Raw genomic sequence first — 27,411 nt, 5'->3', positions numbered from 1 at the left:
TCTCTGTGCCACCTCACACAGGCGGTTGCTGGCTTTGCCAGAGCACTCCCAAGGGCAGGCCACCCTGGGCTGGACACAGGAGGGGCCTCCTGGGCTCCCCCAGCACCTCAGGGCTGGGGAAAAGCTCCTGGAAGGCCGGGTCCTTCCCACTCGGAGCCTGCTGTCCCCACCTGGGGGGCTGCCGCTTGGCGTGTGAGGGCCTCCGCTGGGTCGGAACAAAGGCCTCAGGCGCACGGGCGCCGGCATGTTTGGACCTGGCATGACTTTTTCCCATGATCTGTTTATGACAACGGCAGGGAAGAGCTTAGTGTGGAGACGCTGACTCAGCCCGAGCCGGGGCGGGGGCCGGGTGGGGCTGGAGAGAGACAGAGGGACAGAGAGGGACCAAGGGACCAAGAGGGAGAGGGAGAAACAGAGGGGGAAGGACAGAGACATGTGGAGAGACATACAGCAGTACACCTGGCACACACACACATGCACACACATAAACACATGCACACACGTGCACACATGTGCACACTGCACACACGCACATACACATGCACACTGCACACACACACATGCCTACACACACATGCACATACGTGCACACTGCACACGCACACACACACGCGCATACATGCACACACACGCAGCACCCACTCAGGCTGCACCCAGGCCAGGACCATGGGGCCCAGGGTCCAGGCCTGCTCGGAGATGGGTAATATTAATAAAAGCGGCCCAGACGCATCCAGCACTTTTATGTTCCTACCCGTCCTGAGCCCTCCTCTGCCTCAACTCACCCACGTAGGACCCCACGAGGTGCGTGCTGCTATCACCTTCGTGTAAGCCACAAAATTAGGCGCAGGGTGTGAGGCAGCCTGTCCAGCCCTCCCTGTCCAGAGCGCACCTCGGCCCCAGGTGGTCCAGGCCGGGATTGCAGCAGGGCCAGGCAGGCCAGGGCTCTGGGCTTCTGATCCTTCAACTGCACAAGCAGGGATTGGGGCCAAGCTGTGTGGCCTGGCGGCTTCTCTGCCCGTGCCTTGGTCTCTGCCTCCATCCCGATGTCCCCAGCCTGAGCTCTGTGTGTGTCAGGGATGCAGATCCCAGACTAGCTCAGGCAGTGAGTTGTCCCCCTGTGACTGAGCTCTGCTGGGGTCCAAGGGCAGGCTGGGGAGTGGACAGCCACAGGGGGCCATTGTGGGGCCCCACCTGGGCCCTGAGCTTCTCTTCCAGCTTCTGTGCCCAACAGCCACTTCGAGTCCTGTCTAGACCAAGACCCCCAGCCTGGACACGGGCGCCACACCAGCTGGACCGGGTAACACCAGGAGCTGCGGGTGTGGCCCAGGGGTGTCTTCTCACCTCCCTTGGTCTCAATCTCTACACCAGGAAACTGGGAAGGGGGGTACAGTACTCCCCCGTCCAGGTCTAGGCTGTGAAGAGCCTGGGAATCAGGTGGGGTAGGGGGCAGACGGGGGCTCAGAAAACCAAGGAGCTACCCAGCCAACCGTGTCCCAGGGACCCCTCCCCAGCCAGGCCTCAGGGACCCCACCCCACCCTGCATCCCTACCCTACATCAGCCCCAGCAGTCCTTCCCTGAACTATTCTTCAGGAAAGTCTATCTCACAAAACCTCCCCTGCTAAAGGGATTTTAAAGAACCCACGACACCAGGCCTCATCCCATGGTAATGGGGAAGCTGAGGCTCGAGGAGTGAGGGCCTTGGCCAGGGCCACGGAGCACAAGCCCCAGTTCCATGGGGGGTTGGCCCCGGGAGGTGGGGGCTGGGCAACGCTGGGACATCTTCTTGGTGCCAGGCTTGAGTTCCCACCTGCCCCTCACCTCTCTCCTGCCATCCCTGGGCACCTTAAGCCACCCGTGGCCGAGGCAACTCTTTCCACTTGATCCTGTCCAGCTTCCTGGTAACAGCCCCCCACCAGCTGCCCTCACTGCATTGGGGTCCTCACTGCAGAAGAGGCTGCACTCTCTTTTTTTTTTTGAGACAAAGGCTGGAGTGTCGCCCAGGCTGGAGTGCAGTGATGTGATCTCAGCTCACTGCAACCTTCACCTCCTGGGTTCAAGTGATTCTGCTGGCTCAGCTTCCCGAGTAGCTGGGATTACAGGCCCCTGCCACCACACCAGGCTAATTTTTGTATTTTTAGTACAGACGGGGTTTCACCATGTTGGCCAGGCTGGTCTCAAACCCCTGATCTCAGGTGATCCACCTGCCTTGGCCTCCCAAGGTGCCGGGATTACAGGTGTGAGCCACTGCACCCGGCCCTTCTGCACTCTTTTCTCCCTAAACCCCCTCACCTGATCCACTTGCTAATCCCGTTAGCTCCACCCTGAGACTCTGAGACCTGGCCACTTTTCACCTCCTCTACCTGGCGGGTCATCAGCATTTCTTACCCAAACCCTTGCACAGGCCTCCCACTGGGTGGGGTGGAGGGTCCCTTTTAATGTAAGTCAAAGTGACACCTTCCAGGGGCTTCCATCTTTTCAGAACAAAGTCCAAGGTCTTCTCTGAGGGCAACATGGTACAGCCCCCAAGGGCCGTCCCCCACTTCATCATCACTGATCTGTGCTGGGACAAACCACTCATGCTCAGCTCATTCTCACCTCAGGGTCTTAGCATTGCTGTTCCCTCTGCCTGGAGCACTGTTCCCTGCACCTCTGTGTTCCTCACCTCTCCCATCCTTCGGGACCCACCTTCAGCATCCCTTCCTGAGAGGAGCCCCCATTGGCCACCCTGCACCCCAGTCCCTCCAGCCACCCTACCCTGCCAGCTCCTCTGTGGCTCTGACCCCTGACCCCTGGCCTCTGGCGGCACTGTCTGTGAGCCGCTCCCAGCCTGTCTGCTCCCCGGGTTCGGTGTGTTGGCCCCGCCCTGCTGTGTGCTTGGCCTTGCACTTGGCCTTGGGCAGCTACCTGATGGACGGGAGGCTAAGAGCCTCACCCCTGGGATCCTGGGAGGTCCGACCAGGAGGGAGGCTGTACTTGGTGCCAGGGACACACAGGTGGCAATAATGTGAGGGTTACAGGCAGTGTCGCGCATGTGTAGAGTGTCAGAGGCTGGCACAGGCAAGCGTGGTGCCCAGGTCAGTGAGGCACAAGGCAGACTTTGCAGCTTTCCCTGGCCCGGTGGGTGTGGAGTGGGCTGAGCACAAACTCTGGGGTCCCGGTCAGATCCCGGCTCGGTGTCTCACCTGCTGTGTCACCTTGGGCCGGTCGCCTGCCTCTCCTGAGCCCAGTGTCCTAATTGTGAGGTGGGGGGTCTTAGTTCATACCCATGGGGCCTCAGGGAGGGTTTAAATTGAGTAGGACATGGGTATGAAACCCTGTGAAAGCCATCCATTGCCCCTATGTGTCCATCACAGTTTCACTGAGATCTAATTCACATACTTTACAATTCATCCATTTAATGTGTACAAGCCCACGGTTTTTAGTATATCCAGAGTTGTGTAGCTGTCACTGCAGTTGATTTTAGAACATTTTCATCACCCCAGAAAGAAACCCTCTGGCTTAATCAGTCCCAGTCCTCTCGCCACTGGCAACACTAAGGTGCTGTCTGTCTCTCCAACTCCTGCTCCTCTGGGCATTTCACAGAAATGGAATCACACTATATGTGGCCTTTGGTGTCTAGCTTCTTTCACTTGGCACGATGTTTTGGGGTTTTTTGAGGTGGGGGTTGAGATAGGGTCTCAACCCCAGGCTGTATGTTGCCCAGGCTGGAGTGCAGTGTTCTGATCTTGGTTCACTGCAACCTTGATCTCCTGAGCCCAAGTGACCCTCCTTGCCTCAGCCTCTTGAGGAGCTGGGACCACAGGCACGTGCACCACCACACCTGGCTATTTGTGTGTGTGCACACGCGCGCGTGTGTGTGTGTGTAGAGACAGGGTTTTGCCATGTTGCCCAGGCTGGTCTCAAACTCCCGGGCTTAAGGCATCTGCCCGTCTCGGCTTCCCAAAGTGTTGGGACTACAGGCGCAAGCCACTGTGCCCAGCCGATATGTTCGAGTTTTATCCACACTGGAGCATATATCAATACTTCACTCCTTTTTAAGGCTGAGTAATATTCTGCCGTATGGATAGAACACATTTTCCTTATCCTTTCGTCCATCGATGGACATCTGGGTTGTTTCTACCTTGGTCTGTTACAAATAAGGATACTATGAATTCTTCTGCACAATATATAAGTGGGCGCCTGTTTCATGTCTCTGAAGTGTATGCATAGGAGTGGTGGTGCTGGGTCACATGGTGACCCTACATTTAAGTTTTTGAGGAGCTGCCCAACTTTGCCACAGTGGCTGCAGCATCTCACACTGCCACCAGCATCTCACACTGCCACCAGCATACAGGGGTCCCCATTTCTCCACGTCCTCACCAACACTTGGTATTGTCAGTCTTTTTTGCCTTTTATTCCTAGTGCGTGTGAAGTGGCATCTCATTGTGGGTTGGATTTGCATTTCCTTGACAGCTAATGATGCTGAGAATCTTTTGTCTGCTTATTGGATGTTTTCATACCTTCTTTGGACAAATGTCTGTTCAGGTCCTTGGCCTACTATTTTTTAGCTTTTATTTTTTGATTGAAAATTAATACTTAATATTACACATATTTATGGGGTCCATGTGATATGTTGATACATGTATACAATGTGTAACAATCAAGTCAGGGTATTTAAGATTTCCTTCCTTTAGAATATTTATCATTTCTGTGTGTTGGGAACATTTCCAGTTCTCTCTTCTGGTTGTTCTGAAACACACAACATGTTGTTGTTAACTGTAGTCACCCCACCGTGCTGTCAGACTCACTCCTTCCACCTGTGTGTATTTGTATCTTTTTTTTTTTTTTCCAAGACAGATTCCTGCTTTGTTGCCCTGGCTGGAGTGCAGTGGTGAGATCTTGGTTCATTGCAACCCGCCCCCTCCCAGGTTCAAGTGATTCTCCTGCCTCAGCCTCCCGAGTAGCTGGTATTACAGGCACGCACCACCACGCCTGGCTAATTTTTGTATTTTTAGTAGAGATGGGATTTCACCATATTGGTCAGGCTGGTCTTGAACTCCTGACCTCAGGTGATCTACCCGCCCCAGCCTCCCAAAGTGCTGAGATTACAGGTGTGAGCCACCGCACTCAGCCATCTTTGTACCTCTTAACCTACCTTTCTTCATCCTCCAACACCCTCCCCAGCCGCTGGTGTCTGTCATTCCACTCTCTACCTCAATAACATCAACTTTTTTAGCTCTTCCATGTGAGTGAGAACATGTGATATTTGTCTCTCTGTGCCTGGCTTCTTTTACTTCACATGATGACGTGAGTGCCACTGCAGGGATGACACGGTTTCATTCTTTTTTCATGGCTGAGTAATATTCAGTTGTGTATCTATACTAGCTTTTCTTTATCCATTCATCCATTAGTCTTTGTCCTTTCTAATTGAGTTGTTAACCATTTTATTGTTGAGTTGTAGAAAATGTCTTTTTTTTGTTTTTTTAGACGGAGTCTCGCTCTATTGCCCAGGCTGGAGTGCAATGGCGCTGTCTCGGCTCACTGCAACCTCTACCTCCCAGGTTCAAGCGATTCTCCTGCCCCAACCTCCCAAGTAGCTGGGATTACAGGTGCCCGCCACCATGCCTGGCTAATTTTGTATTTTTAGTAGAGCTGGGGTTTCACCATGTTGGCCAGGCTGGTCTCGAACTCCTGACCTCAGGTGATCCACCTGCTTCAGCCTCCCAAAGTGCTGCTGGGATTATAGGCGTGAGCCGCTGTGCCTGGACAAAAATGTCATTTTTTTAAAAAGAGGGGCAAGTACAGGAGGAGAATTGAACCGTGTGGGCCGGAAGCACAGACCCATGAGCACAGGTTCACATGGCCGCTGGCGGGCACTGCCTCCAAGGGTCAGCCCAGGTGTACACCCAGGGACACGTGCAGAGGCGCACACCTGCTGCCCAGGGATGCCCAAATGTGTGTCTGCCCACAAAGATCCCAAATGTGTCATGTGTCACACCTGCAGGCACGAAGCTCAGGTCAGCCTGCCCCCAGGACTGTGTGTGCCCTTCTGGCCAGATTGGAGCAATTCTCTCATTTTGCAGGTAGGGAGATAGGGACACAGAAAGGCCCCTTCGCCAGTCTGAGGTCACTCAGCTGGCCAATTTCAGGGTCTGGACTTGAAGGCAAGGTGTCAGACTCTGAGCCTCCCCCTTGCTTCCAGAAGGCTCCAGGAACATGTGTGGCCCACAGACCTTTGCCCTCACCTCAGTCACTTGAGAACCTCATGTCCTGGATCCCCCATTTCCTGAGCTGCTGTGTGACCTTGGGGAGCATGCTGCCCATCTCTGGGCCTCAGGTTTCTTGCTGGGGATGGAGGAGCCGCACTGGATGGTCCCCGAGGGCCTTCCCAGCACTGAGGCTGCAGACTCCTGGCTTTCCTCCTAGGAGGACACCAAGTACCTCTCCCACCTCCTCCTCCATGCAGTTGATCAGGTCATTAGGAGCTCAACCATGGCTTTCTAACAAAAGTGCGCCAGCCCCTGTGGACGCTAGGAAGTGGCAGGGAGCTTGAGTGGATGGCGAGGAGTGGCAGCTGCAGCTGGGAGGGTGGACTCAGCCCCCAGCTCTGCCCTGAGGAGGAGAGGGGGAAGCCTCATCCTGCCCAAGCCCTGGCTTTGTTCAGGACACACGTCTGCTTTTTCTAGAAGCTGCTCACAAAGATCTGCCAGGGTCCCCACCATCCTCCTCATGGTCAGAGTGAGATGACTGTGGATGAGGGCCCAGCTCTGCCCCAGCACACCCCCCTGTCCCTGGACATCAGGGTCTGTCTGGCACCACAGGAGCAGGGCAGGGGGCTGCGTCTCCTCCCTCTGAGCCTGTCCTGGGCCCAGCCAGGGGTTCCATTGAGGGCTTGAGTTCAAATAACTTACAGAAAAGGGAGCAGAGCTGGATGGCCCTTGCACGGCCAGGCAATTTCTGACCCAGCAGCCTCCGTTTACCCACATGTCTCTGAGGACTCTGCTGCTCTGATACTCTGGATTTGAGGGGACAGCTGGGCAGGGCCGATGGGGCTGGCCTTGGGGAGGAGGCTGTTTCCAGCCCGGTCTGCATGGAGCACAGACAGACACCTGGGTCTGTCCTGGAGTCCTTTGCTCTATCTGGTCCACCCACAGCTGGCCCTGGACTGCCCACCATCTTGGTGATGTGGGTACCATGCCCCTTCGTCCTGTTTGCTCTCAGAGCTGGCAGCTAGGGCTGTGCAGCAAGGTGAGGATTTTGAGTTCCATGTGTCAAATGGGAACACAGGCTCAGAGAGGGCTGGTAACTTGCCGAGGCACCAGAGATAGCCTGCACTGGAAACACTGAATCCTGCCGCAGGGCTGGAACCTTCAGGACCATTACTCAGAAACCCACCCAGTGCTCTTGAGGGCTGTGGGGTGAGAGGTGGCCAGAATATAGCCTGCTGTGGCATTTTCTAGGGATTCTGCTGGATGCTGCTGCTGGCTCTAGAGTCTGGGGGTACAAACCTGTGCTTGGGTAGGCTGTGGGTCTTCAGAGAGGCCCCTAGGCCTCCCGAGACCCAAGTGTACCAGCAGGACAGCTGCCGGCCCCAAACAGAGCATCCATGCTTCCCTCATCCAGCTTCCCCATCACCACACACATCTAGGGCAGCTGCTGAGCTCAGATGGCTGTGGTCACTGCCATGGGCCTATTGCAAATCCCTTCCTGCTTTGAAGGCTCAGTTTTCCCATCTGTGAAGTGGGTCTGATCAGAATGGGGCTGTCTTGGAGATAAGGTGGTGTGGGGGAGGTGCCCAGCCCAGACCTGCTCATGCATGGGATTTGGGAAACAGCGATGGGTGGGAGGTACACAAAAGAATCAGATGTGGATCCCGCCCACCACTTCTGCAGCCTGAGGGGCACCCAGTGAGAGCCCAGAGGAGGGCGTGCCCACCACAGTGGGCATTCGGGGAGGAGGGAGCCTCCCTCCCTGCGTCCAGAGCCTGAGTAGTGCATGGATATGTGGGAGGGTGGACAGGTATTCCAGGAAGGGAGGGGGCTGCTGTCCCCCAGGGCGGGCGGCAATAAGCCAGCAGGTCCTTTATTCAGGAGTAGTTACTGTGCACCGGAGGTGGCTGCCCGACCTGCAGGCAGGCCACGCTGGGCTGCAGGCAGTGGTGGGTGAGGACTGGTGGGGTCAGGCCTCCGGGGCCTTGGGGGCCAGGCCAAGGCACTGGAAGTCGTCTCAGAGACCTTGGGGGCCACCGACAGCTGCTGAGCAAGGCGCGTGGGTCCAGGCTGTCTGTACCCGCTGCAGAGGACCGGCTTCTAAGTCTAAGCACTGGCTCGCTGTCAGCCTGGAGGAAGCATGGCGTGTGCACGGACTGGCAAGGTGCCCCAGTCATGGCCCCAGGAAGGACGTGGGGAGGGACACGGGGGAAGCCTGCAGCCCTTCCGCCCTTCCCACTACACACCCAGGCACACCATGACAAAGCCCTCGGAGTGGGCGTCTAGGTCTGTAACATGGGGTAACGGGCCCTCCCCCGTGGGCTGTTGTGAGAATTAAACCAGACAACACAGGCAACGTGCCAGGTGCACGGGAGCCCGCGGTCCACGGCAGCGACTCTCGCCGGACCTAAGGTCGTTCTTACTGATTCTGCCAAAACTACGACTCTCTGCAGCTCACCCCCCCACCCCCTCTTGTCTCCATGATGAGAGACCAGAGGGTTTGGCTCATTAAAAGCAAATAAAGGAATTAGCGGGAGCGGCAGGCGATGAGTAACCGGTGAGTAACTGAGTCTGAGTCTGAGCCTGGGGCAGGCATAGCCAGGTGAGAGCAGGCGCTTGCGGGAGGCTGGGAGGGAGGCTTGTGGGAAGCATCCTCCAAGTGTGCAAACCCAGGTGTGGACCTGCCAGCCTGCTCAGGGACTTCAGGACAGTGGCATCCCCTGACCTGCTCTGCAGCCTTCCCATGGGACAGGAAGAGGAGGGTCACAGGCTGTTGTTCCAGGACCTCTGAGGGGACATCCACATCTGTCCTCAAGGTCCACCGGCTGGGCCCGCACAATTATTTGGGGTTCCTAGACCCCTTCCATTGGGTGACACGTGCCCACTCCAGAGCCAGCTCAGCCTCCCTAGAGCTCCTACCCAGAGCCTGCCTGCAGCTGTGCCTTTCCCCCAGGTCCACAGACTGTCCAGGCAGCATCTTCCCTGGGGGCTGCACAGCCCACCTCCCCTCTCTCCTCCTGCCCCAGGTCACCTTAGCCTCAGAGAGGCCAAGCTGGGGTCAGAAGGACCTTCCAGGGCCCCTGCCCCCAGACGCTTTGCTCCTCCATCAGCCTTCCTGGTCTTTGAATTCATTCCCTGGGTTTGAATCTTGCTCCAGCCACTCTCTGTGCCTCTGCTTCCTCCTCTGTAAACTGGGAATCATGGTTGGACGCACCTCATCCTAACGTCCAGGTGAAATGGGAGTACATTTGAGGGCTGGCTGTGCGCCCGGCACACGGGGAGAGCCCTGAGGGTGGGCTACGCTGGTGCTGGTGCCGACCGGCCTCTGAATGTTCCAGAATCCACGCCTGTGTGGCTAGGCAAGTGCCCTGACGTCCAGCCCTCCCCAGCAGCTGGCCCTGGCACCTGGACAGAAAGTGCCACCTGCTTGCGAGACTTTCTCCCCTCCTCTGTGGCCACTCTTGACCTCACCAAACCCTCCCACAGCTCAGCATCTGCCTCTGTGTGCCCGTGCCGGGAGTGCACGCCTGCCACAGCCACACACACACACACACACAGCAAGTGAATCCATGTGCCTTGTTAAGACTGTACCTACTTAAGATGTAACCTCCTCCAGGAAGCCTTCCTTGACTCCACTCCAGGAGGTAGGTCAGCGAATCCTTGGAGGTGCCATGACCCCTCTGTGGCCCTTCTCCACCCTTTACTGGGATCCCCCTCTTCATTTATTGCCCCCTCCCCCTACCCCCATGAGATTTCTGAGGCTTTCTTGCCAGCAGGCCCTGTTGTGCTTGGGTGTAGACAGAATGGGGCATTTAATATCCCACTTCACACCTCATGCATGGGCTTCCCTTCGGGTCATCTTGACCTAATTTAGACTCGGGGAAGTGAGTTCCTATATCTTCTTGGCCCTGGCCCAGGCAGGGAGCGGGCAGTGTGGGTAGGCACTGGCCAGAGGAGGAGAGGCTGGCAGGATGAGACCCTTCGAAGGCAGGGGCCGTGCTGCCTGCAGCTCAGAGGAGGCCGATCATTGCAGTCTCGGACCTTGCTGGGGAGGGAGGGATGCTGGACACCATCCTCCCCTTTGTTCTTCTCAGGAAGGAAGTTCCTAGGAAGCCATGGCTCCCTCCATGACGGCAGACAGACAGCCCACCAAGGTCTTCTCCTAAGGCTGGTGGGCCCCACCCCAGTCCTCACCCTGATGGAAGACACCCTAGGGGAAGAGGGACCCCACCTGGCTGAGCCACCAGCAGGCTGCGGGCAAGGAAGTGGCCCCAGTGCATGCACACAGCCCCTAGCACAAAGCTGGGCATGCCATTGGTGCTCAATCGTTGTTCATAGACGAGACCTGACTTGACTGTCAGTCTGCGGGCTGTCACCTCAGCCCCAATAACAGGCACAGCAGTGGGCAACTGGGGGCTGTGCAGGTGCTCGCGGGTGCTGGGCAGGGGACTGTGCCATGCCAGCGGCGTGAGTCTCCAGCTGCCCTCCTGGGCTGAGCACTGGCCCTGTTCTGCCTGTTGCTGAGATGGGCAGGGAGGTTCCCGCTCACTGGAGTTTGGCTCTTGGTCCTCCAGCTGGCATGGTTGAGCCTGCTCGGTGTCCACGTGGGCCGGGTGCTGGGGACACAGAAATGACACAGACTCAGCCAGGGGCAGGTTGAGAGGGACCCAAGAGTCCAGAGCCAGGATGGAAAGATGCACAGGGCCTGGCCTGGAGCTGGGGGAAACAAAGAGGAAATGAGAGCTGAACCTGCCCATCTCAGGGGCCTTTGGACCCATATGGAAGTCCCCACCTGTAGGGCTCACCAGGGAGAGGGTGTCCAGATCTGGGTTAGATCTGGAACTGAAACGTCAGGTACCAAGTGCTCCCTTCTGGCTGGGGGTCTGGGAAGGCTGCCTGGACAGGGAGGCCTCAGACGCAGGCCTTGGAAGGTCCTTGGGATTTGGGTATGAAGTGGGAGGGAATTCCACCAAAAAGACCACATAATCCCCAGGGGATGGAAGCAGCGCCTGGAAGGACTGAGTCACTGTTCTGGGCAGAAGATGGGGAGAGAGGTCTGAGGCAGCCAGTGGGCATTGACCTGGGACCCTCCCCTCCCAGCTCAGCCGTGGGCTTGGCTCTACCAGCAGAGGGGAGCAGTCAAGGTGCCAGCGAGGGCCCTGGCCAGACTGCCCGTGGAGGGAACCAGCTGGTGGCTGGGGGGATGAAGCAGCAGGGAGGACTGCTGCCCAAGTCCAGGCAGTTCTGGGGCCCCTGGGTCAGGCAGGGGTATTGTGAGGAAAAGGGGCCGAGGATCTGGAGATGGACTGAAGGTGGGTGGACCGAGAGGGAGATGGCAACAAAGAGCTTCTGAGCTGTGTGACTTCGGCCTGGGTTCCTGGCTGGGGGTGGGGACGAGGCCCCCCATGCTCCCCAGGGCCCCAGCTTCCATCAGCCATGCATGCCTGGTCCCCACAGGGGTCAGTGCAAATGCCCGTTCACAAGGAGGGGCTCTTGGGAGGAGCAGAGGCATGGACGCCCATGCCCCTCCACGGGTCCCCACCACTCACTCTCAGGGCTGGAGAAACTGGGCCTGTCCTGCCCGGAGTCTTGGGAACAGAGAGAGAGAAGCTGTCGGCAGCGCTGCATGCTGGAGGGTGGTTGCAGGGTGCACTGGGGCCTGCTGTGTAGCAGGCGCTGCCCCCACCATAGCCCTGGGAGGTGGCTCCCAACAGCCCCGCTTTGGTGAGTCAGAGGCTCAGAGGGGGCAAGTGATGAGCCCAGGGTCACACAACCAGCCAACAGCAGGTGGATCGAGGCTCGGCAACCCCGTCGCCTGAGCCCACCTGGCCCAGAGCCTGGGGTCTCACCTTCTGCACCTGTCTGTCCCCGCAGGGAGCCGTGAGGCTGCCTTCACGTATGCCATCACCGCGGCCGGCGTAGCGCACGCCGTCACCGCTGCCTGCAGCCAAGGCAACCTGAGCAACTGTGGCTGTGACCGCGAGAAGCAGGGTTACTACAACCAAGCTGAGGGCTGGAAGTGGGGCGGCTGCTCGGCTGACGTGCGTTATGGCATCGACTTCTCCCGGCGCTTCGTGGACGCTCGGGAGATCAAGAAGAACGCGCGGCGCCTCATGAACCTGCATAACAATGAGGCCGGCAGGAAGGTAGGGTGCGGGTGCGGCTGGTGGGGGCGTTAGCTGGGACCGCTGTGTCACCCGCTGACCTTTCGGAGCCTCAGGCTCCTCTTCTAGCAGCAATAGTTGTCTCTCTGTAGGTGTGCAGCAGGTGGGGCTGTCTGGGTCCTCCACGTGCATGGCTCTGAGCCTCCCAACACCTGGAGGTGGCTGTCCCCACCGAGAGATGTGAGAGCCAAGGCTCTGAATGCTGACGCGATGCTCACAACCCCCAGCTAAGATGAGGACTCCATGTCCATGCAGGGTGTGAGCTGGGCTTGGCTGGGGACGGTCCCAGACCACAGCCCATGTCCCTGCCCTTGGCATTCCTGGTCCCAGAGGTCACATCAGTACGCCAGGAAAGACTTCCTGGCAGAGGCAGCCTTTTGACTCAGCAAGGAAGGGATGCCCCCAGGAAGCAGGAACAGCCTGAGAAAGGTGGAAGCTGTGAGCCAGGGGTGCTGGGGAGTAGGCTGCTCCCACATGGGGCAGGACAATATGTGGTGGGTGGCAATGGAGAAAATTCAGGCAGGGACACACTGGGGAAGAAGTCAGAGCAAGCCGGGCCCCGCCCGCTGGAGATGAGGGCCCCAGATACTGGGCTGGGAGGAGCAGCTGCACAGCGGCAAGATGGCCTGAGATAGGGTGGCCAGCCAAGTGGAACGCCCAGCCAGCTCTGGCTCTGAGGCCTGGGGGCTGCACCCAGGGGGTTCCTCAGGTGTGGGACAGACTTGCCACTCCAGGCAAAGAGGAGCTGAAGAATCCCTTGGGCCCAGGGACCATAGCTGAGGCCACTGGTCACTCACTGCCCTTTTCTGTGCCAGGTGCTAGGCTGGGCACAGGGTAATCAGACAGGGCCCTGGCTGTGGGAACCGGATCCACATGAAGGGTGCAGGGGTCACACCTAGGACAGTGAGGGCCTTGTTGCTTAGGAGTGTGTCAGAGTTTGATGGCCACAGGGCTTGGGAAGCAAGTAGGGCCTGGCACAGAAGAGATCTTGCACACCAGGCCAGGGGTTTGACTTTCTCTTGTAGATGTGGAGGTTATCATGCAGGTGGTTATTAAGTTATTGGTGGATGGATGGATGAGTGGATGCATGAATGGATGAATGAGGGGATGGTTGGAAGGATGAGTGGGTGGGTGGAAGAGTGGTTGGATGGATGGAAGGAGGGATGGATGGGTGAATAGATGGATGAAGGAATGAGTGACACAGCCTTTGCCTCCAAGGAACTCACGGACAGCATGTGAGCACTAGTCTCCAGGTACAGGCAGATCACAGTCCATGCCATAATGGAGGCCCACGAACCTTGAGAGGCCAGAGGAAGTGTGGGTCATCTACCCGGAGGCATCTGGGAGGACTCCCTGGAGGAGGAGAAGGCAAGGCTGAGCCCTCATGGAAACCACCACCACCCTTGAGCCTTGCCAGCTGCTTAGGTTCTGAGCAGAGCCTCTCCTGGGGAAGAAACTCTCACTGTCCCCATTTTAAAGATAAGGAGTGTGAGGCTCAGAGCGAGCAGCAGACCTGGATGAGTGGCTCTGGAGGCCTAAGCTCGGATCCCTGCTCATGGGGAAGTGTACACAGCAGAGATGCAGGGAAGGGTGCTCCAGGCAGAGGAAATAGCACAGGCAAAGGCATGGGGGACCCAGGTCATGGTATGCAGTGTGGCGAGACCAAGGCCAGGATGGCCAGGTAGGGTGGTGTTGGTCTCTGGGCTACAGGTGCCATTGCAGGGCCCTGGGGCAGTGACACTAACTCAAGGACCAGGGTTGTGTCTGATTTAGCTCTAGGGTGCTGTGTGAACCCCAGGGCTGACTTGGTGTGGGACTTGGAGGTGTCTGGTGACTCAAGTGATGGAAAGGCAGAAGGGAAATGGAGGCAGGCAGGACTGGCCCCTGGGGAGACAGGTGGTGGGAAAACAAGAAGGCTGGTGACAGTCCCCATGGGTGGGCAGGGGACAAAGAGGACAGCCACAGAAAAGGGCTCTGACGATGCCACCCGTGGCCAATTCTCCTACCAGCCTTGTCTCCAATGGTCAGTGAGGCCCTGGCTGACACCTGCTTCTGCTGGGCCTTGGCCTCCTTGTCTGCACAGTGGGTGCAATTCACTTTGTTCCAACTCCTCACTGCCCCTCCAACAGCCCCCACCCTGTGCACCTGTGGGGCACAAGTGTGGCCTAAACCCTTGGAAAAGGCCAAGGGTGGTGGCGTCACGGTGACCCTCAGGACAGGGTCCTTTCTAAGGAGCACGGTGCTCATCACGGTGTAGGGTGGGGCTTCTGGAAGTTTCCATAAGCACTGAATCCAGCCCATCCTGGGTTGGTGCTGGGGCGCTGACCCCATCAGAGTACCAGGCCCACCCCTGCCCCCCAACTTCCTCAGGACCCTGCTGCACAGTGAGGTGGGTGGAAAGCAGCGGACTGCCCCCACAGACAAGTGCCGCGGGTGGGGCCTTAGAGCAAAGGACATCTGTTCTCTCAGCTCTGGAGCCCCAAGTCCAAAACCGAGGTGCTGGTTGGCAGGGCTGCCCTCCCTCTAGGCACCAGGGGAGGAGGCTTCCTGGCTCTCCCAGCATTCCTCAGCTCCCAGTGTTCCTCCACTGTGGCCGCATCCCTCCAGCCCCTGCCTGTCTTCACCAGTTCTCTGAGCCTGAGTCGTCTTCTCTTCCATCTCTTTTGAGACAGAGTCTTGCTCTGTCGTCCGGGCTGGAGAGCTGTGGCCTGATCTCTGCTCACCGCAACCTCTGCCTTCCAGGTTCAAGCAATTCTCCTGCCTCAGCCTCCTGAGTAGCTGGGATTACAGGCATGTGCCACTATGCCCAGCTAATTTTTGTATTGTTAGTAGAGATGGGGCTTCACCATGTTGGCCAGGCTGGTCTTGAACTCCTAACCTCAGGTGATCTGACCGCCTGGGCCTCCCAAAGTGCTTGGATTACAGGCGTGAGCCACTGCCCCTGGCCCTCTTCCATCTCTCATATGGACCCTCTCACTGGATTTAGGGCCCACTTGGACAACCCCGGGTGACCTCCTCTCCATCATTTCCTTAATCACATCTGTAAAGGCCTTACTTCCAAATAAAGTCACTTGCCGAGGGTCTGAGTGGACATGAATTTGGGGGGTTACTATGCCATTCCCCAAGCTGGCATGTGGCCCAGGCTGATGTCCCTGGTGGGCAAAAGTGAGATGGGCAGAGTCTGGAGGCCTGCCCCCACTTCTACCAGACCAAGGCCTTGGCTGCCCTTCCCCAAGCTTCCTGGTGGGCTGGGGTGGCCTTTAATGGGCTGCCACAGGGCGCCTGTGCAGAAAGCTCTCAGAGCAGCCCCTGAGGTTTTGGAGACCTGAGTGCCCAGTACCCAGCCCCAGCTCTGCCCTTGGTGTATGGTCCCCACCACTGTGCAGGGCAGGTCAGCAGGGCAGACAGAGGCCATGCCCCCAAGACGAACCCAGTGAAGGCAGGAAATTGTCCATCTGCAGAGGCCTGGGGGCTGTTGTCCGGACAGCTGAGGGCACCTCTCTTGGTGACATGAGGTTAGAAGCCATCGCTGTGGAGTGCCACCAGCTCCTGGAGCCAGGGGGTGGGAACCCCATTAGCTGGCCATGTCCCACGTCTTTGCACAGCCCTTCCCTGACTGAGGGTCCACAGCGTCCTGCTGGGTGGGCATATCGTTCACACCGTCCTAAAGGGAGCGCCGGATCCTGGGAGGGGCACACCCTCCACACTCTCCTTCTCACAGCCAGTGGCCCATGATGTAACTTCACTTGAGGCCACATTCAATCCACTCTGTGGGCTTGTGGTCAGAGGGTGAAGCAGACGTGGGCTGTGTCCCTGAGGGGCTCACAGGTCAGGGCCACACTTAGGGGCAGGGACCGGCAAGCATGGGAGGTGCTGTGGAAGAGGATGTGAGGCACCTCATTCCACAGCCCAGGCCGTGGCCAGGATCCAGGGTGAGGTGCCTTCCGTCGGCCCCAGTGGCTGGAATATCGGACGCCAGGCTCCTGGGCTGATCAGCCTCACGCTGGAAGGACTTTGGTCCACCAACCCCATGACTCCCCTGCCTGGCTGTAACTGAGCACTATTTCCAGAGCACAGGCTACACCCTTATTCTGGAAAGAACATTGAATTGGCCCTTTCCTGGAGCCCCGTCAGTCCACTACCCGCCTCGCCCAACCAGGCCCCCAGGGTCGAGGAGGAACCAAGGCCTGGAGGAGCAGCCCCTGCTGCAGCCTGCAGCTCCCCTGAGCAAGATGAGCTCACTCTGTGCCCTGCCAGGTGGTCTCCTGGGGCAGGAGGCCGGTCTCAGCACTGGCGCCACCGTTGCTGTCGCTCGAATGGCCAGGGCACTGGAGAAGGAAACGGCACATTCTTGAACCCTGTGATCACTTCCTGGGAGAGGCTCTGACCCAAGGGATCCAGCCAAGCGAGGATGTGGCCCCTCGCTCGGCAAGCAGCGGCCCCATAGGCTTTATCTGCGGATGGTCACGGGCCTGGCCCTGCAGGGGCCGATTATCCCCAGGCGGGCAGTAGCATGCAGCTGGGTTCCCTGGCCTTGATGAAGACCGGGAGACAGGGACAGGGGAGGGAGGAGGGGGAGGGATACAGGGCACAGTACCAGGGGCAGCCATCCTGGCCACAGCAGGAGCACTAGAGGGCAGCTTGAGCCCAGACCACGTGGCCTGCACACCCTCTAGTCTGGACAGGCCTGCCAGGTCTCCGGCCATCCAGGCCCATCTGAGGAGGGTGAGTAGCCCGGGGTGGGGTGAACTTCTCCCGGCTGGGAACTCCGAGGGGGGCCACCGTCAGGGCAGCTCCTGGGGTGGCGCCTGGGCTGGGGGCGTCGGAGCAGGCTGTGTGGCCAGGACCAGGGATGCTTCCAGGCTTGAAGGGCAGGTTAGTGGAGGGAAGGGCTTTTCCAGGAGGGGACAGATCCCAGCGGAGATGAACAGGGAGCTGGGGTGATGCACAGGACGGGAGAGGGACAGGAGGTAGGGAGGAGGTCCCAGTACACTCTGGGCGTCACCCGGACACCCATTCCAGGCTCTGGCCCATGATCTTGGCCCCGATGCCCCTCAGCCCAGCCTCCGAGCCCCGCAGTTCCCCAAAGCTGCCCGCCCTCTTCTCAGGACACCTGGGCTCCTCCCACCCTCAGCCATCCTGGGAGGGGCATCAGCCTCCCTCTCCCACCTCCCCCCAGTCTCCCCAGTCTCCCCAGTCTCTGTCCAAGGGCATCACTGATGCAGATCAGAGAACACCCCAGCTCCAGGCTGCCACCCTAGGGCCCACCCAGCACCCACCTGATGAGCCTTTGGGCCCACCCAGCACCCACCTGCCAGCCTAGGGCCCACCCAGCACCCACCTGATGAGCCTTTGGGCCCACCCAGCACCCACCTGATGAGCCTTTGGGCCCACCCAGCACCCACCTGCCAGTCTAGGGCCCACTCGACACCCATCTGCCAGTCTAGGACCCACCCAACACCCACCTGATAAGCCTTTGGGCCCACCTGGCACCCACCTGCCAGCCTAGGCCCCGCCCAGCGCCCACCTGCCGGCCTAGGGCCCAGTCTTTTCCTTCATGCTCAGTGGTCTCCAGACCTTTGCTCATGTTGAACCCCTCCTGGAATGCTGTCCTCTTTGTCTAATGAGCTCCGACTCATCCATCAATACCCACACCTCCTCCAGGAAGCCCCTACCTCAAGCACCCTCACTCCAGCAGGATTAGGCTCTCCGGGGTTCCTACAGCACCTTCACTATGTCCCATGCTGAACTGTGAGCCCCAGAGGACCTCATGTAACCAGGCCAGGGAAGCTGCTTGGCGCAGTAGCCATCTCTGTGGGGTTCTCTCCCTCTTTTTCTTGTACTCATTCATTCCTTTTTTGGGGGACTTCTCCACTAGGCTAGAGCTGGGGGCCAACAGCAGGTGCCCCATGACCGTGAGTTCTGGCCTGAGGGACAGAGGGTGGCCAAGCCCCGGCAGGGCTGGGCTGCTGAGTGAGGCCAGCAGAGCTCTGACAGCTGACAAATGGCCCCTCTGCAGCCGCGGGGCGCCAGCTAATAATTCCCCATCTTCAATCAGGCCCGGCTGGCAGGGCCCTTTCGATCCGGGTAAATGAGTACCTGGGGTCAGGGCTGGCTCTGGGAATCAGCCTTCCGGGGCCATGGAGGGAGGCCCAAGGAAAACACTCAGCTGCATTCGTGGAGGGCCCTTGTGGAGCTGGGGAGAAAGAACAACAGTGGGCAGGCCGGGGCTGTTGGCTTCTCAGCACGCCCGGGCCTCGCTGACCCATGTACTTGCCTCCCCTGCTCACCCCTCGGCCCTGGGCAAATGTGCACCGAGGGCCACTGGCACTCCAGGCTTCCATTAAACAGCCATTTGTTAAGCACCAACTGCATGCCAGACCCTACACCAAGCCCGAGGGTGGGGAGCGGGAGAGATGGCAGGGTGGGGTAATGAGCATTTATTAAGCACCTACTGTTGCTGGGCCTACCCCACCTGCTGCCTATGACCTGCAGCAGGTCCCACAGCCCCAAGCCTATGTTTCCTCACCAGTGCATGACCAGGATATAGCATCTCCTTGAAGCGCTGTGAGAGTCTAACAAAATACCTTCAATAAATGTACAGCAGGCTCTGCCAAGTCCTGAATATTCTCACTGCACCCTCACAACCTTCTATGCAGTGGAGACCTATTGTTAACAGCCCCATGTAATAGATGAGGCTCAGAAAGGGAGAGACACTTACCTGTGGTCACACAGCCGCAAGTGGAGGAGCGGGCTCCAGGGTTGGGCTGGAGGCAGGGGTAGGGGAACTTGGAGGGGCCCAGCTTGGGCCATGCCGCACCGAGCAGCTTCCCTGTTGCCCTCAGGTTCTAGAGGACCGGATGCAGCTGGAGTGCAAGTGCCACGGCGTGTCTGGCTCCTGCACCACCAAGACCTGCTGGACCACGCTGCCCAAGTTCCGAGAGGTGGGCCACCTGCTGAAGGAGAAGTACAACGCGGCCGTGCAGGTGGAGGTGGTACGGGCCAGCCGTCTGCGGCAGCCCACCTTCCTGCGCATCAAACAGCTGCGCAGCTATCAGAAGCCCATGGAGACAGACCTGGTGTACATTGAGAAGTCGCCCAACTACTGCGAGGAGGACGCGGCCACGGGCAGCGTGGGCACGCAGGGCCGTCTCTGCAACCGCACGTCGCCCGGTGCGGACGGCTGTGACACCATGTGCTGCGGCCGAGGCTACAACACCCACCAGTACACCAAGGTGTGGCAGTGCAACTGCAAATTCCACTGGTGCTGCTTCGTCAAGTGCAACACCTGCAGCGAGCGCACCGAGGTCTTCACCTGCAAGTGAGGCCAGGCCCGGAGGTGGCCGCGGGCACCCCGGAACCCAGCGGCGTTTTGCACATCCACTCCTCGCCTTCCCTGCCTTGGTGCTGCCAGCGGCAGACAGAGGCGGGTGCAGAAGCGGGGAGCTCCAGGTGCAGGAGGGCACCGGCCGGGGCCCACGCCCTCTGCCCGCCTCCCTGGGGCTCCTTCCTGCCACCTTCTCCCATCACCTCCTGCGGCAGAACAGCGCCCGTGATCCACTGAGAGAGCAAGGCCAGGGGCCTTGGTGCTCCCCGACGGGGCCCAGCAAGTTCCCTTTCTTCTCTCTGGGAAAATGAACCTCCAGGACACACCTGTATCCCAGAGAGCAAAGTGACGACGAGACTGAGCGTCCCCGGCCCCACCTGGCGGCATGGACAAAGAAAAGCTACGCTGGCTGGCCTCTCAAGACCAGTTCCCAGGCTGGGTCTGCCGCCGGGCCCTGGGGCGGTGGGGACAGATGTTGACACAAATTATTTATGTTTTCTTAGTATCAGAAGAGGATTCTCAGCACTAATGCGTAGCCAGTCCTAACTCCGTAATCTGTGTCAGCCCATCCCCTTGACACCCTGTTTCCTTTCCCGGCCCCACCTGGCCGGCCCTCTGCCCCTGCAGAGCTGAGGCCGCCTGGGGTTGATGGGGACCACGTGGTGCCTGCAGGTCCTAGAAGTGAGCTGGGCAGGGGCTCCTCGGACCACACAGCCCTGACCCGGCCTTGGAGGAGAGCCATGGACAGGCTCCTCCACGCCGTCTTTCCTTCTTTTGAAAATCCTATCAATGGCCGGGCGCGGTGGCTCACGCCTGTAATCCCAGCACTTTGGGAGACCGAGGCAGGTGGATCACCTGAGGTCAGGAGTTCGAGACCAGCCTGGCCAACATGGTGAAACCCTGTCTCTACTAAAAATACAAAAATTAGCTGGGCGTGGTGGCGCACACCTGTAATCCCAGCTACTCGGGAGGCTGAGACAGGACACTTGCTTGAACCCGGGAGGTGGAGGTTGCAATGAGCCAAGATTGTGCCACTGTATTCCAGCCTGGGTGACAGAGCAAGACTCTGTCTCAAAAAAAAAAAAAAAAAAAGAAAAGAAAATAATATCAAGCAAATCAAAATGTCACCCACATCAGGTTCCAGGAGTGCTTCGTTCCCTCCCTCATCCTGTCACCCTCCCGGCCTGGCACCTCCAGTTTACAGAGACCCCCTTCCCCCTGGAGCCAGCCTGACCCCTGGGACAGTGCTGCCACGGGGGGGCAGGCAGGTGGTGAGTGGTCAGGGATGTTTGTCCCATTTGACAGATGGGGACTCTGAGGCCCAGAGTGGCACAAGGACCTGCCAGAGACCCTGCAGCTGTGAGTGGAGGCTTCTACCTTTCTCCTGCCCAGCCTGGGGCTCTGGACCTGGGAGAACACATCAGGATGCCCAGGGTGGCAGGAGGTAGCTCCCATGCCTTGAGGCACTCGGCTGCTCCCTCCACCCCCTGACAGCCTCATTGGGGCCTGCACTCCCCTCGGTGCCTTTGAGGCTTCACCTAGCCCTGTCCTGGTCCTTTTACCCTGACCCCAATGCTAAGAAAATCTGGATCCAGAGCTGGACGTGTCCTTTCTGGATGCTCCCACCCCTGTCTCTGAGGAGCATGAATGACAGAGGGAGGAACTTGTCCGAGGCCAGAGAGGATGGTCTGCAGCTGGCTCCTGGTGCACCCCCACTGCCCACGGCCTGGCCCCCATTTAGGGTGTGTTCTCTTGGAAGCCCGTGGGAATGTGTTCTTGAGCAGCCAACAAGCCAAGGGCCTGGGCTCAGCCTGGGGCAAGTGGGTCCCTCCTGGGCTCTGGCCCTGTGGTCCAGCCCACGTGCCCCTAACCATGCCTGGACGCTCTGAGTCTCCGGGCCACCGTGAATGCCCCACCCTCAGCCGGGCCCCATCCCCTTACCTTCCCCAAGTCCCAGAACACACCTGAGTCCATAGGCCCGGCAGCCTCTGCAAGGAACCTGGTTAACTTATGTTGTTATATAGCGTCGAAATGTCTATAGTGTCTTTAAATTATTGTGACCTACACTGGGTACCGGAGAGGGGGATGGCTGCGGCCCCCATCCCTCATCCCCCATCCCATCCCCCATCCCATCCCTCACCCCATCCCTGGCCCCTATCCCTCATCCCTATTCCCCTATACCCACCCCCCATCCCATCCCCCATCTCCCAAACCAGGCTCCTCCTTCTGCTTGAACAGACCCTCGGGGCCCCTGATGCCACCGAGCCACTCGCACTCGCCCTTGGCTGCCGGGCACCCCACTGAGCCCCTGCCCACCCCGAAGTCTGTCAGCAACAGGCCCTTTGCCTAGGTGAGACGGGGGTCAGGGTGGCCCAGATGGGGGTGATGGCAACCAAGGTGCTGCGTCCCCACCCTTCTGACGGCAGCCTCCCCTGGAGGGGAGTGCTCGGCCCAATAAAAGCTGGAATCGGAGAAGTGTGTGTGGAGTCCCCATGCGATGTGCCTGCAGCTTTGGCCCCACCAGTGGGGACACATGCTCTACCCACCCAGGACGAGCCCCCGAGGCCTTCATGTGCCCCCAGCTGTCTGGCTTCCTCATGCCCCTCTGTGGGCCGTCCCTCCCATCCTTGCACCAGACACCCTTGCCCAGAGCCTACCCTTGAGATCAAGTCACGCCTACCTGCCTCCAGGCACCTTTGGGCTGGCCCCACCCAGCCGGGGGCGCTGGGGCACTGGACACAGACCCTGAGGCCTTGCTGGACAGCACCAGGCTCAGGCTGCAGGGACAGGAGGGCCATGGCCTGGCATCTGGTTACTGGGGGCTGGGCCGGAGCTGCTGTAAGAAGGGACAGCAGGCCCCACTGGCCCCTGTGCCTCTGCTTCCCTCTGACCGGGGTGGGGTCTGGCTTTCAGGGTCCCTGTAGGTCCATCCAGCTGGGTCTGGTGGATTTTGGCTCCACCGCCCTGGGGCCTGCCTTGCTCTCACCAGGCCTGGGAAGGTGGCATGAGGCCCCCAGAAGCTCAACAGCCTGCGGCTGGCCACAGGCTCCGCTGCTTCTCCCCAGAGCCTGGCCGTGGCAGGGCCTCCCAGCCTGCAGCCTGCAAGAGCCATGCACAGGGCGATGCACAGCGCTTCCCCGAGGGCCGGAGGCATGTGGCAGGGCCGGTTTGGCCACTGCCCACTGTCCCAGCAGCCTGGCATCGGGCGGAACTGCTGATCAAACAGACCCCATCCTTGCTATGCCCAGCCTGGGCACCCACGGAACTGGCCCCAGACCCAGATCCCAGTGGAGGGGCTTCTTAAGGGGAATGGACCCCTCCAGGGTGTGGAGAGGGCGTGACAGCCAGAAAAGAGTGTTGGACTCACAGTCCCAGCCTTGTTCCTTCCTGATGCATGGGCAGCCTCTGGGGCGACCCTTCTGGATGTACGGCCTCAGTCTCCCCATCTAAGAGCAGAGGGTGGCCCGGGGCCAGGACTTGGTGGTCGCTGGGGCTCATGGGGCTGGCGTGCATGGGGCCTGGGCTGGGCAGTTTGGCAGGAGGCCCTGGTTCCCCGTGAGACAGTAAGTGAATCAGCGGCGGCGGCAGCAGCGGCATGCCGGGGTCCGGCTACTCCCACAGGGCCAGGAATGAGGAAGCCTCTGAGATGCCTGGCCCTGGTGCCCAGACTGGACTGATTTCTTGGCTCTGGTTCAACCCCCCGCCCAGTCCCCTCGAGCTGCCCTGCACATCCTCCCGGGGGGGCTGCTGGAGGCCTCGCCCTTGCTGCTGGCCTGGCCCAGGAGCCCACCTGACCCCAGCCCCAGGCTCCGCCCCTAAGGCTCATATTTTGGGAGCATTTCCCTCTGGCCAGCCCCTCGTACCCCCACTCAGTGACTCACTGCTGCATGGGGTGGTGCCCCCACGTGCTTAGCCCTGCAGGTGTCGCCCACACCAGGGGCCTTCCTGCCTTCTGATTGGCCCCAGTGGTTCCCGCACCAGGCCTGCCACCTGGCTGCTCCCAGACATAGGCCATTCCTGTGGGCTTTGCTGGGAAAGGTGTGGGGACCGATGGCTGGAAGGGCCGGAGTTCTGGGAGCCCATCTCTACGCAAGCTTGCTGGCTAGTTCCTTTGCAACTTCAGTTCTGCCCTGGGATGGCCCTGACTTCCGACCCCTCACCCTTCTCCCCACTTCCCCTGCGGTGCCTGTGCCCACAGCTGCCGGTGGTGAGGCTGGTGGCCCATCTAGGGGGATGCAACAGCTGACGACTGAGGCAGCCTGGGAGCGAGGAAAGGGTTTTTTCTGTACTCACTCCTCCAGGCCTCTGAGCCTGGGCTTCCCGCTCTGTAGAACGGACATAAGGGAACAGAGCCTCTGCCCTGCTGCCACCTGGTCCCCTCCTCCTCTCTTGGGGGATCCACGTCCTTCCCTGGCTCCCAGCTGAGCTGCAGCCCTGGCGCCCACCCTGCCCTATCCCACAGGGCTGCCCACGCCATTCGCTTCGCACTGTCTGGTGGCCAGAGCACACAGGGGCCCTGTGGCCCTGGAGGGCAGAGGATGTCTCATTGGTGTACCCTTAGAGTCCTTTCTGACCCACTGAGGTGCCCACAGCCCATCCCCTCCCTGCCCCGCTGCAGAGTGAGCCCCAGCCCTGCCTTTGCTCCTGCTGGCTCTTCCCAGGATGCACCCCACACTCTTCTTCCCAGACTCCAGCTTGCAACAAGCTGGCTGTAGAGTCTTGCTCTCTCCTCCTCCCCTGCCTCAGCTCCCACCCTTAGGGGCAGGGGTCCTGTTTCTGTGACAGTCCCTGTCTCCCAAGCTGGCTGAGGTCCAGCACACCCCCGTGCTAGGCCTTGGGCCTGTTCCACACGTGTGCACGACCTTCACAACACCCCTTCCCCAAATAGGTCAGTGCTGGCTCCATTTTACAGATTGCCAAACTGAGGCACAGAGAGTAAGGGAACCTGAAGCTCAACAGCCAGTGAAAGGCAGAACCAGGATTTGAACCAGGAAGGCCCTCTGGGGTCTTCCTTCTACCCAACTCATGTGCCTCATCCCATGAGGGGACACAGAGGCCCAGGGACCTTGTCCAAAGTCACAGAGAGATGAAGGGGAAAAGAGTGGCTATGGCTGGTCTCAGAGAGATGACAAGCAACACTGTATCTTCACCCACAGAACAAGAAAGAGCCAGTTAAAAAGCAGCAGGCAAGGTCTGAGTTAGATGCGTCTGGGTGACCTTCACAACTCCCAGAACTGGGAGGTAAAGGAGGGGGATCAGGAAGGAGGGGCCGTGGGCTACCTTTTCCCCAAGCTGGGCTAGTCTTGCTGGCCCCTTGGGAGGGGCCATGGTCTGGGGGATAGAGGGGCAGACGGGCAGAGCGGTGCACAGGGAGGGGTGGCTGAGTCGCTGTGTGCCAGACACACAGGAAAACCTGAGCTCCCCGAGCAGAGCTGCCAGGTTGCTCCCGGGAGAGCCCAAAGCTGGAGCAAGTGCTGCAGACTCATTCCGCCACGGGAACCAGGGAGTCCAGCTGGCGGTCACCCAGGCCTCGTCCTAGCCTGTTTCCCTCTGAGTCTGAGCTTGCACCTGCCTTCCTTCCCTAGGGTTCTACCTGTCTGTTCATCAGGTCTTTGCACTTGAAGGACCCGGGGACTCAGAGCCACTTGGCCTGGGTGCCCTAGGACCCTTGGGAATCAGAGCCTGTGAGTTTTGGGGATCCCGGGAGTTGCATGTTGATGCCCACAGCAGTGCCCCATAGATAGTGCCCACTGGGCAGGTGGCCAGCAAAATGCAAAGGAGAGGGGGTCCCAGGACCCAAAGCTCACCTATAGCCTGCCCTGGGCAGGTGCTCCTGCCAGGACCCTGGGGTGAGCAGTGCCTCCAGCCAGAACTGGAGACCCAGCTCTTTTTTGAGTCATCTGCTGACCCCACCTTAGGACACATGGAGGTTGTGCCAGGGGAGGCAGCCTGGGCCTCCAGGCCACTGTCCTGTCCTCTTCTGGTCTGGGCCACTCACCTCTCACAGCTGGAGTCCTGTAGCCACAGAAGGGAAAACCCTCCCAGCCTCACTCGGAAGCAGCGGGGAGGAGACACAGGCAGAAGCTGAGAAGTCCTCTCACTCCATCTGCAGGCAAGGGCCTGGGGCCAGCAGGGCAAGGCCGGGACACCTTCTGGGTCCAGACCCAGGTGTCCTACCTGAGGCCACACTGGTCTCCCTGGGCGGGCAGCCCACCCACCCTGAGGCCTAAGGGTGGCCTCACAAGTACAGTGCCAGGACAAGCCCAGTGGAAGGTCTTGGACAGGACCCCTGGAGAGGTCCCTGCAGCGTCTGCAGCTCTGGAAGCCCTCGTGTGAGCTGCTGGGGCCAAAAAAGCCACAGCTGGGGCCACTTGCCGGCTGAGCGTGCACGCACCATCCACGTCCGAGCTGCTGGGGCCAAAAAAGCCACAGCTGGGGCCACTTGCCGGCTGGGCCTGCGTACACCATCCCTGTCCGAGCTGCTGGGGCCAAAAAAGCCACAGCTGGGGCCACTTGCCGGCTGGGCCTGTACACACCATCCCCGTCCGAGCTGCTGGGGCCAAGCCACAGCTGGGGCCACTTGCCAGCTGGGCCTGTGCACACCATTCCACTTTTCCAGATGGGTGGGGGCCCTGCCCACGGTTCTTCCCTGGCCCCTGGCTCCAACCCTCCCTCTGGCTCCCACCAAGCACGTCCCATGGCATCCACCCAGTCACACACTCATTTCTTCACTCATGTCTTCACGTGCTCATCACTACTGGGCACTTCAGCGCCTGGAGTGTGGTCGGGCATTGTGGGGTCTCAGAGCTGAGTCTCAAGTGGGGTCCTCTCCCAGTTAGCCCCAGGCCAGGACGAGGGACAGAATGACAAATGAACATTTCCCCTCAGCCTCCATGACCAAGCGTACCATGGAGGGAAGTAGGGGCAGCAGTGCAGCCCTGCCTGGGCACTCAGGGACGGCTTCCTAGAGGAGCTGTGTGGAGGGTGAGACCAAAAGCAAAAGTAGGAAAGGAAAGGGGGGAGACAGTGGGAGCCAGAGGGAAAGGAAGCGGCGAGCCTGGGGTAACTGAAGGGACAGTGGAGATGGAGTTAGTGGGAGCTGGGGCAGGGGCCGCTAGAGCTTGGAGACAAGGTTTCAGAAGATTCTGGAGGGAAAGAGGGGACTCTTGCTCTTGAGCCCCATGGTTTCTAGCATTCAGCAGGAAGTCTCACCCCCCATCCCACCCACCTGTGGCCCTGCAGCCTGGTGCCCTCTGGACAAGGAGCTCTCACCCCCTCCACCCCACCCACCTGTGGCCCTGCAGCCTGGTGCCCTCTGGACAAGGCCTGTGGCTGCCTGGCCACCCCTGGCTGCCTGCCAAGCTCCTAGGTCCCAGGAGGAAAGTGTCCCATGCTGTGATGGGGCTGTAGGGGAGTGGGGAGTGAGGGCTGGGCACTGGGGCCCCCCTTGGTACTATTCCTAGCCCCCTCTCAAGTCCCTGCCAGGCCCAGTGGGCTAGGGCTGTTGGCCTCAGGTTGCCCTGGGGAGGAGGCTGTTTCCCCAGGTCTGTCTAGCCCAGCAAAAGCTCTCCAGGAGAGGCCTCCACACTCCTCCTCTGGGCTTCGGTTGCCCTATTTGGACAGGCTGATCCCTGGGGTTCGTATCAGACCCCAGGATGGGCTGAGCTTGGGTGGGCACAGAGCAGGCTACCCCCCCAGGCTCGTCATAAATGCCTGCATTGCACCAACAAG

General features: G+C 59.6%; 1 protein-coding gene across 2 annotated transcripts in view; it reads left to right on the top strand.

The window, feature by feature from the left end:
• Positions 1 to 22,155, top strand: part of WNT7B (Wnt family member 7B) — a 55,714-nt gene extending 33,559 nt beyond the window's left edge. Inside the window, exons 3-4 of one of the 2 annotated variants that reach the window (XM_063662728.1) lie at positions 12,064 to 12,335; positions 19,199 to 22,155. In XM_063662728.1, coding sequence (XP_063518798.1) covers positions 12,064 to 12,335; positions 19,199 to 19,678 — 752 coding nt within the window. In that variant the 3' untranslated portion in view covers positions 19,679 to 22,155. The remainder of the gene's footprint in view (positions 1 to 12,063; positions 12,336 to 19,198) is intronic. The other variant, XM_054470483.2, reaches the window with a different exon arrangement.
• Positions 22,156 to 27,411: the final 5,256 nt, after the last annotated feature.

The sequence above is a fragment of the Pongo pygmaeus genome, chromosome 23, assembly GCF_028885625.2.
Source record: "Pongo pygmaeus isolate AG05252 chromosome 23, NHGRI_mPonPyg2-v2.0_pri, whole genome shotgun sequence".
Taxonomy (NCBI): Eukaryota; Metazoa; Chordata; class Mammalia; order Primates; family Hominidae; genus Pongo; species Pongo pygmaeus.
The sequence above is the reverse complement of the archived record's forward strand: the minus strand, read 5'-3'. Positions and strand labels throughout refer to the sequence as shown.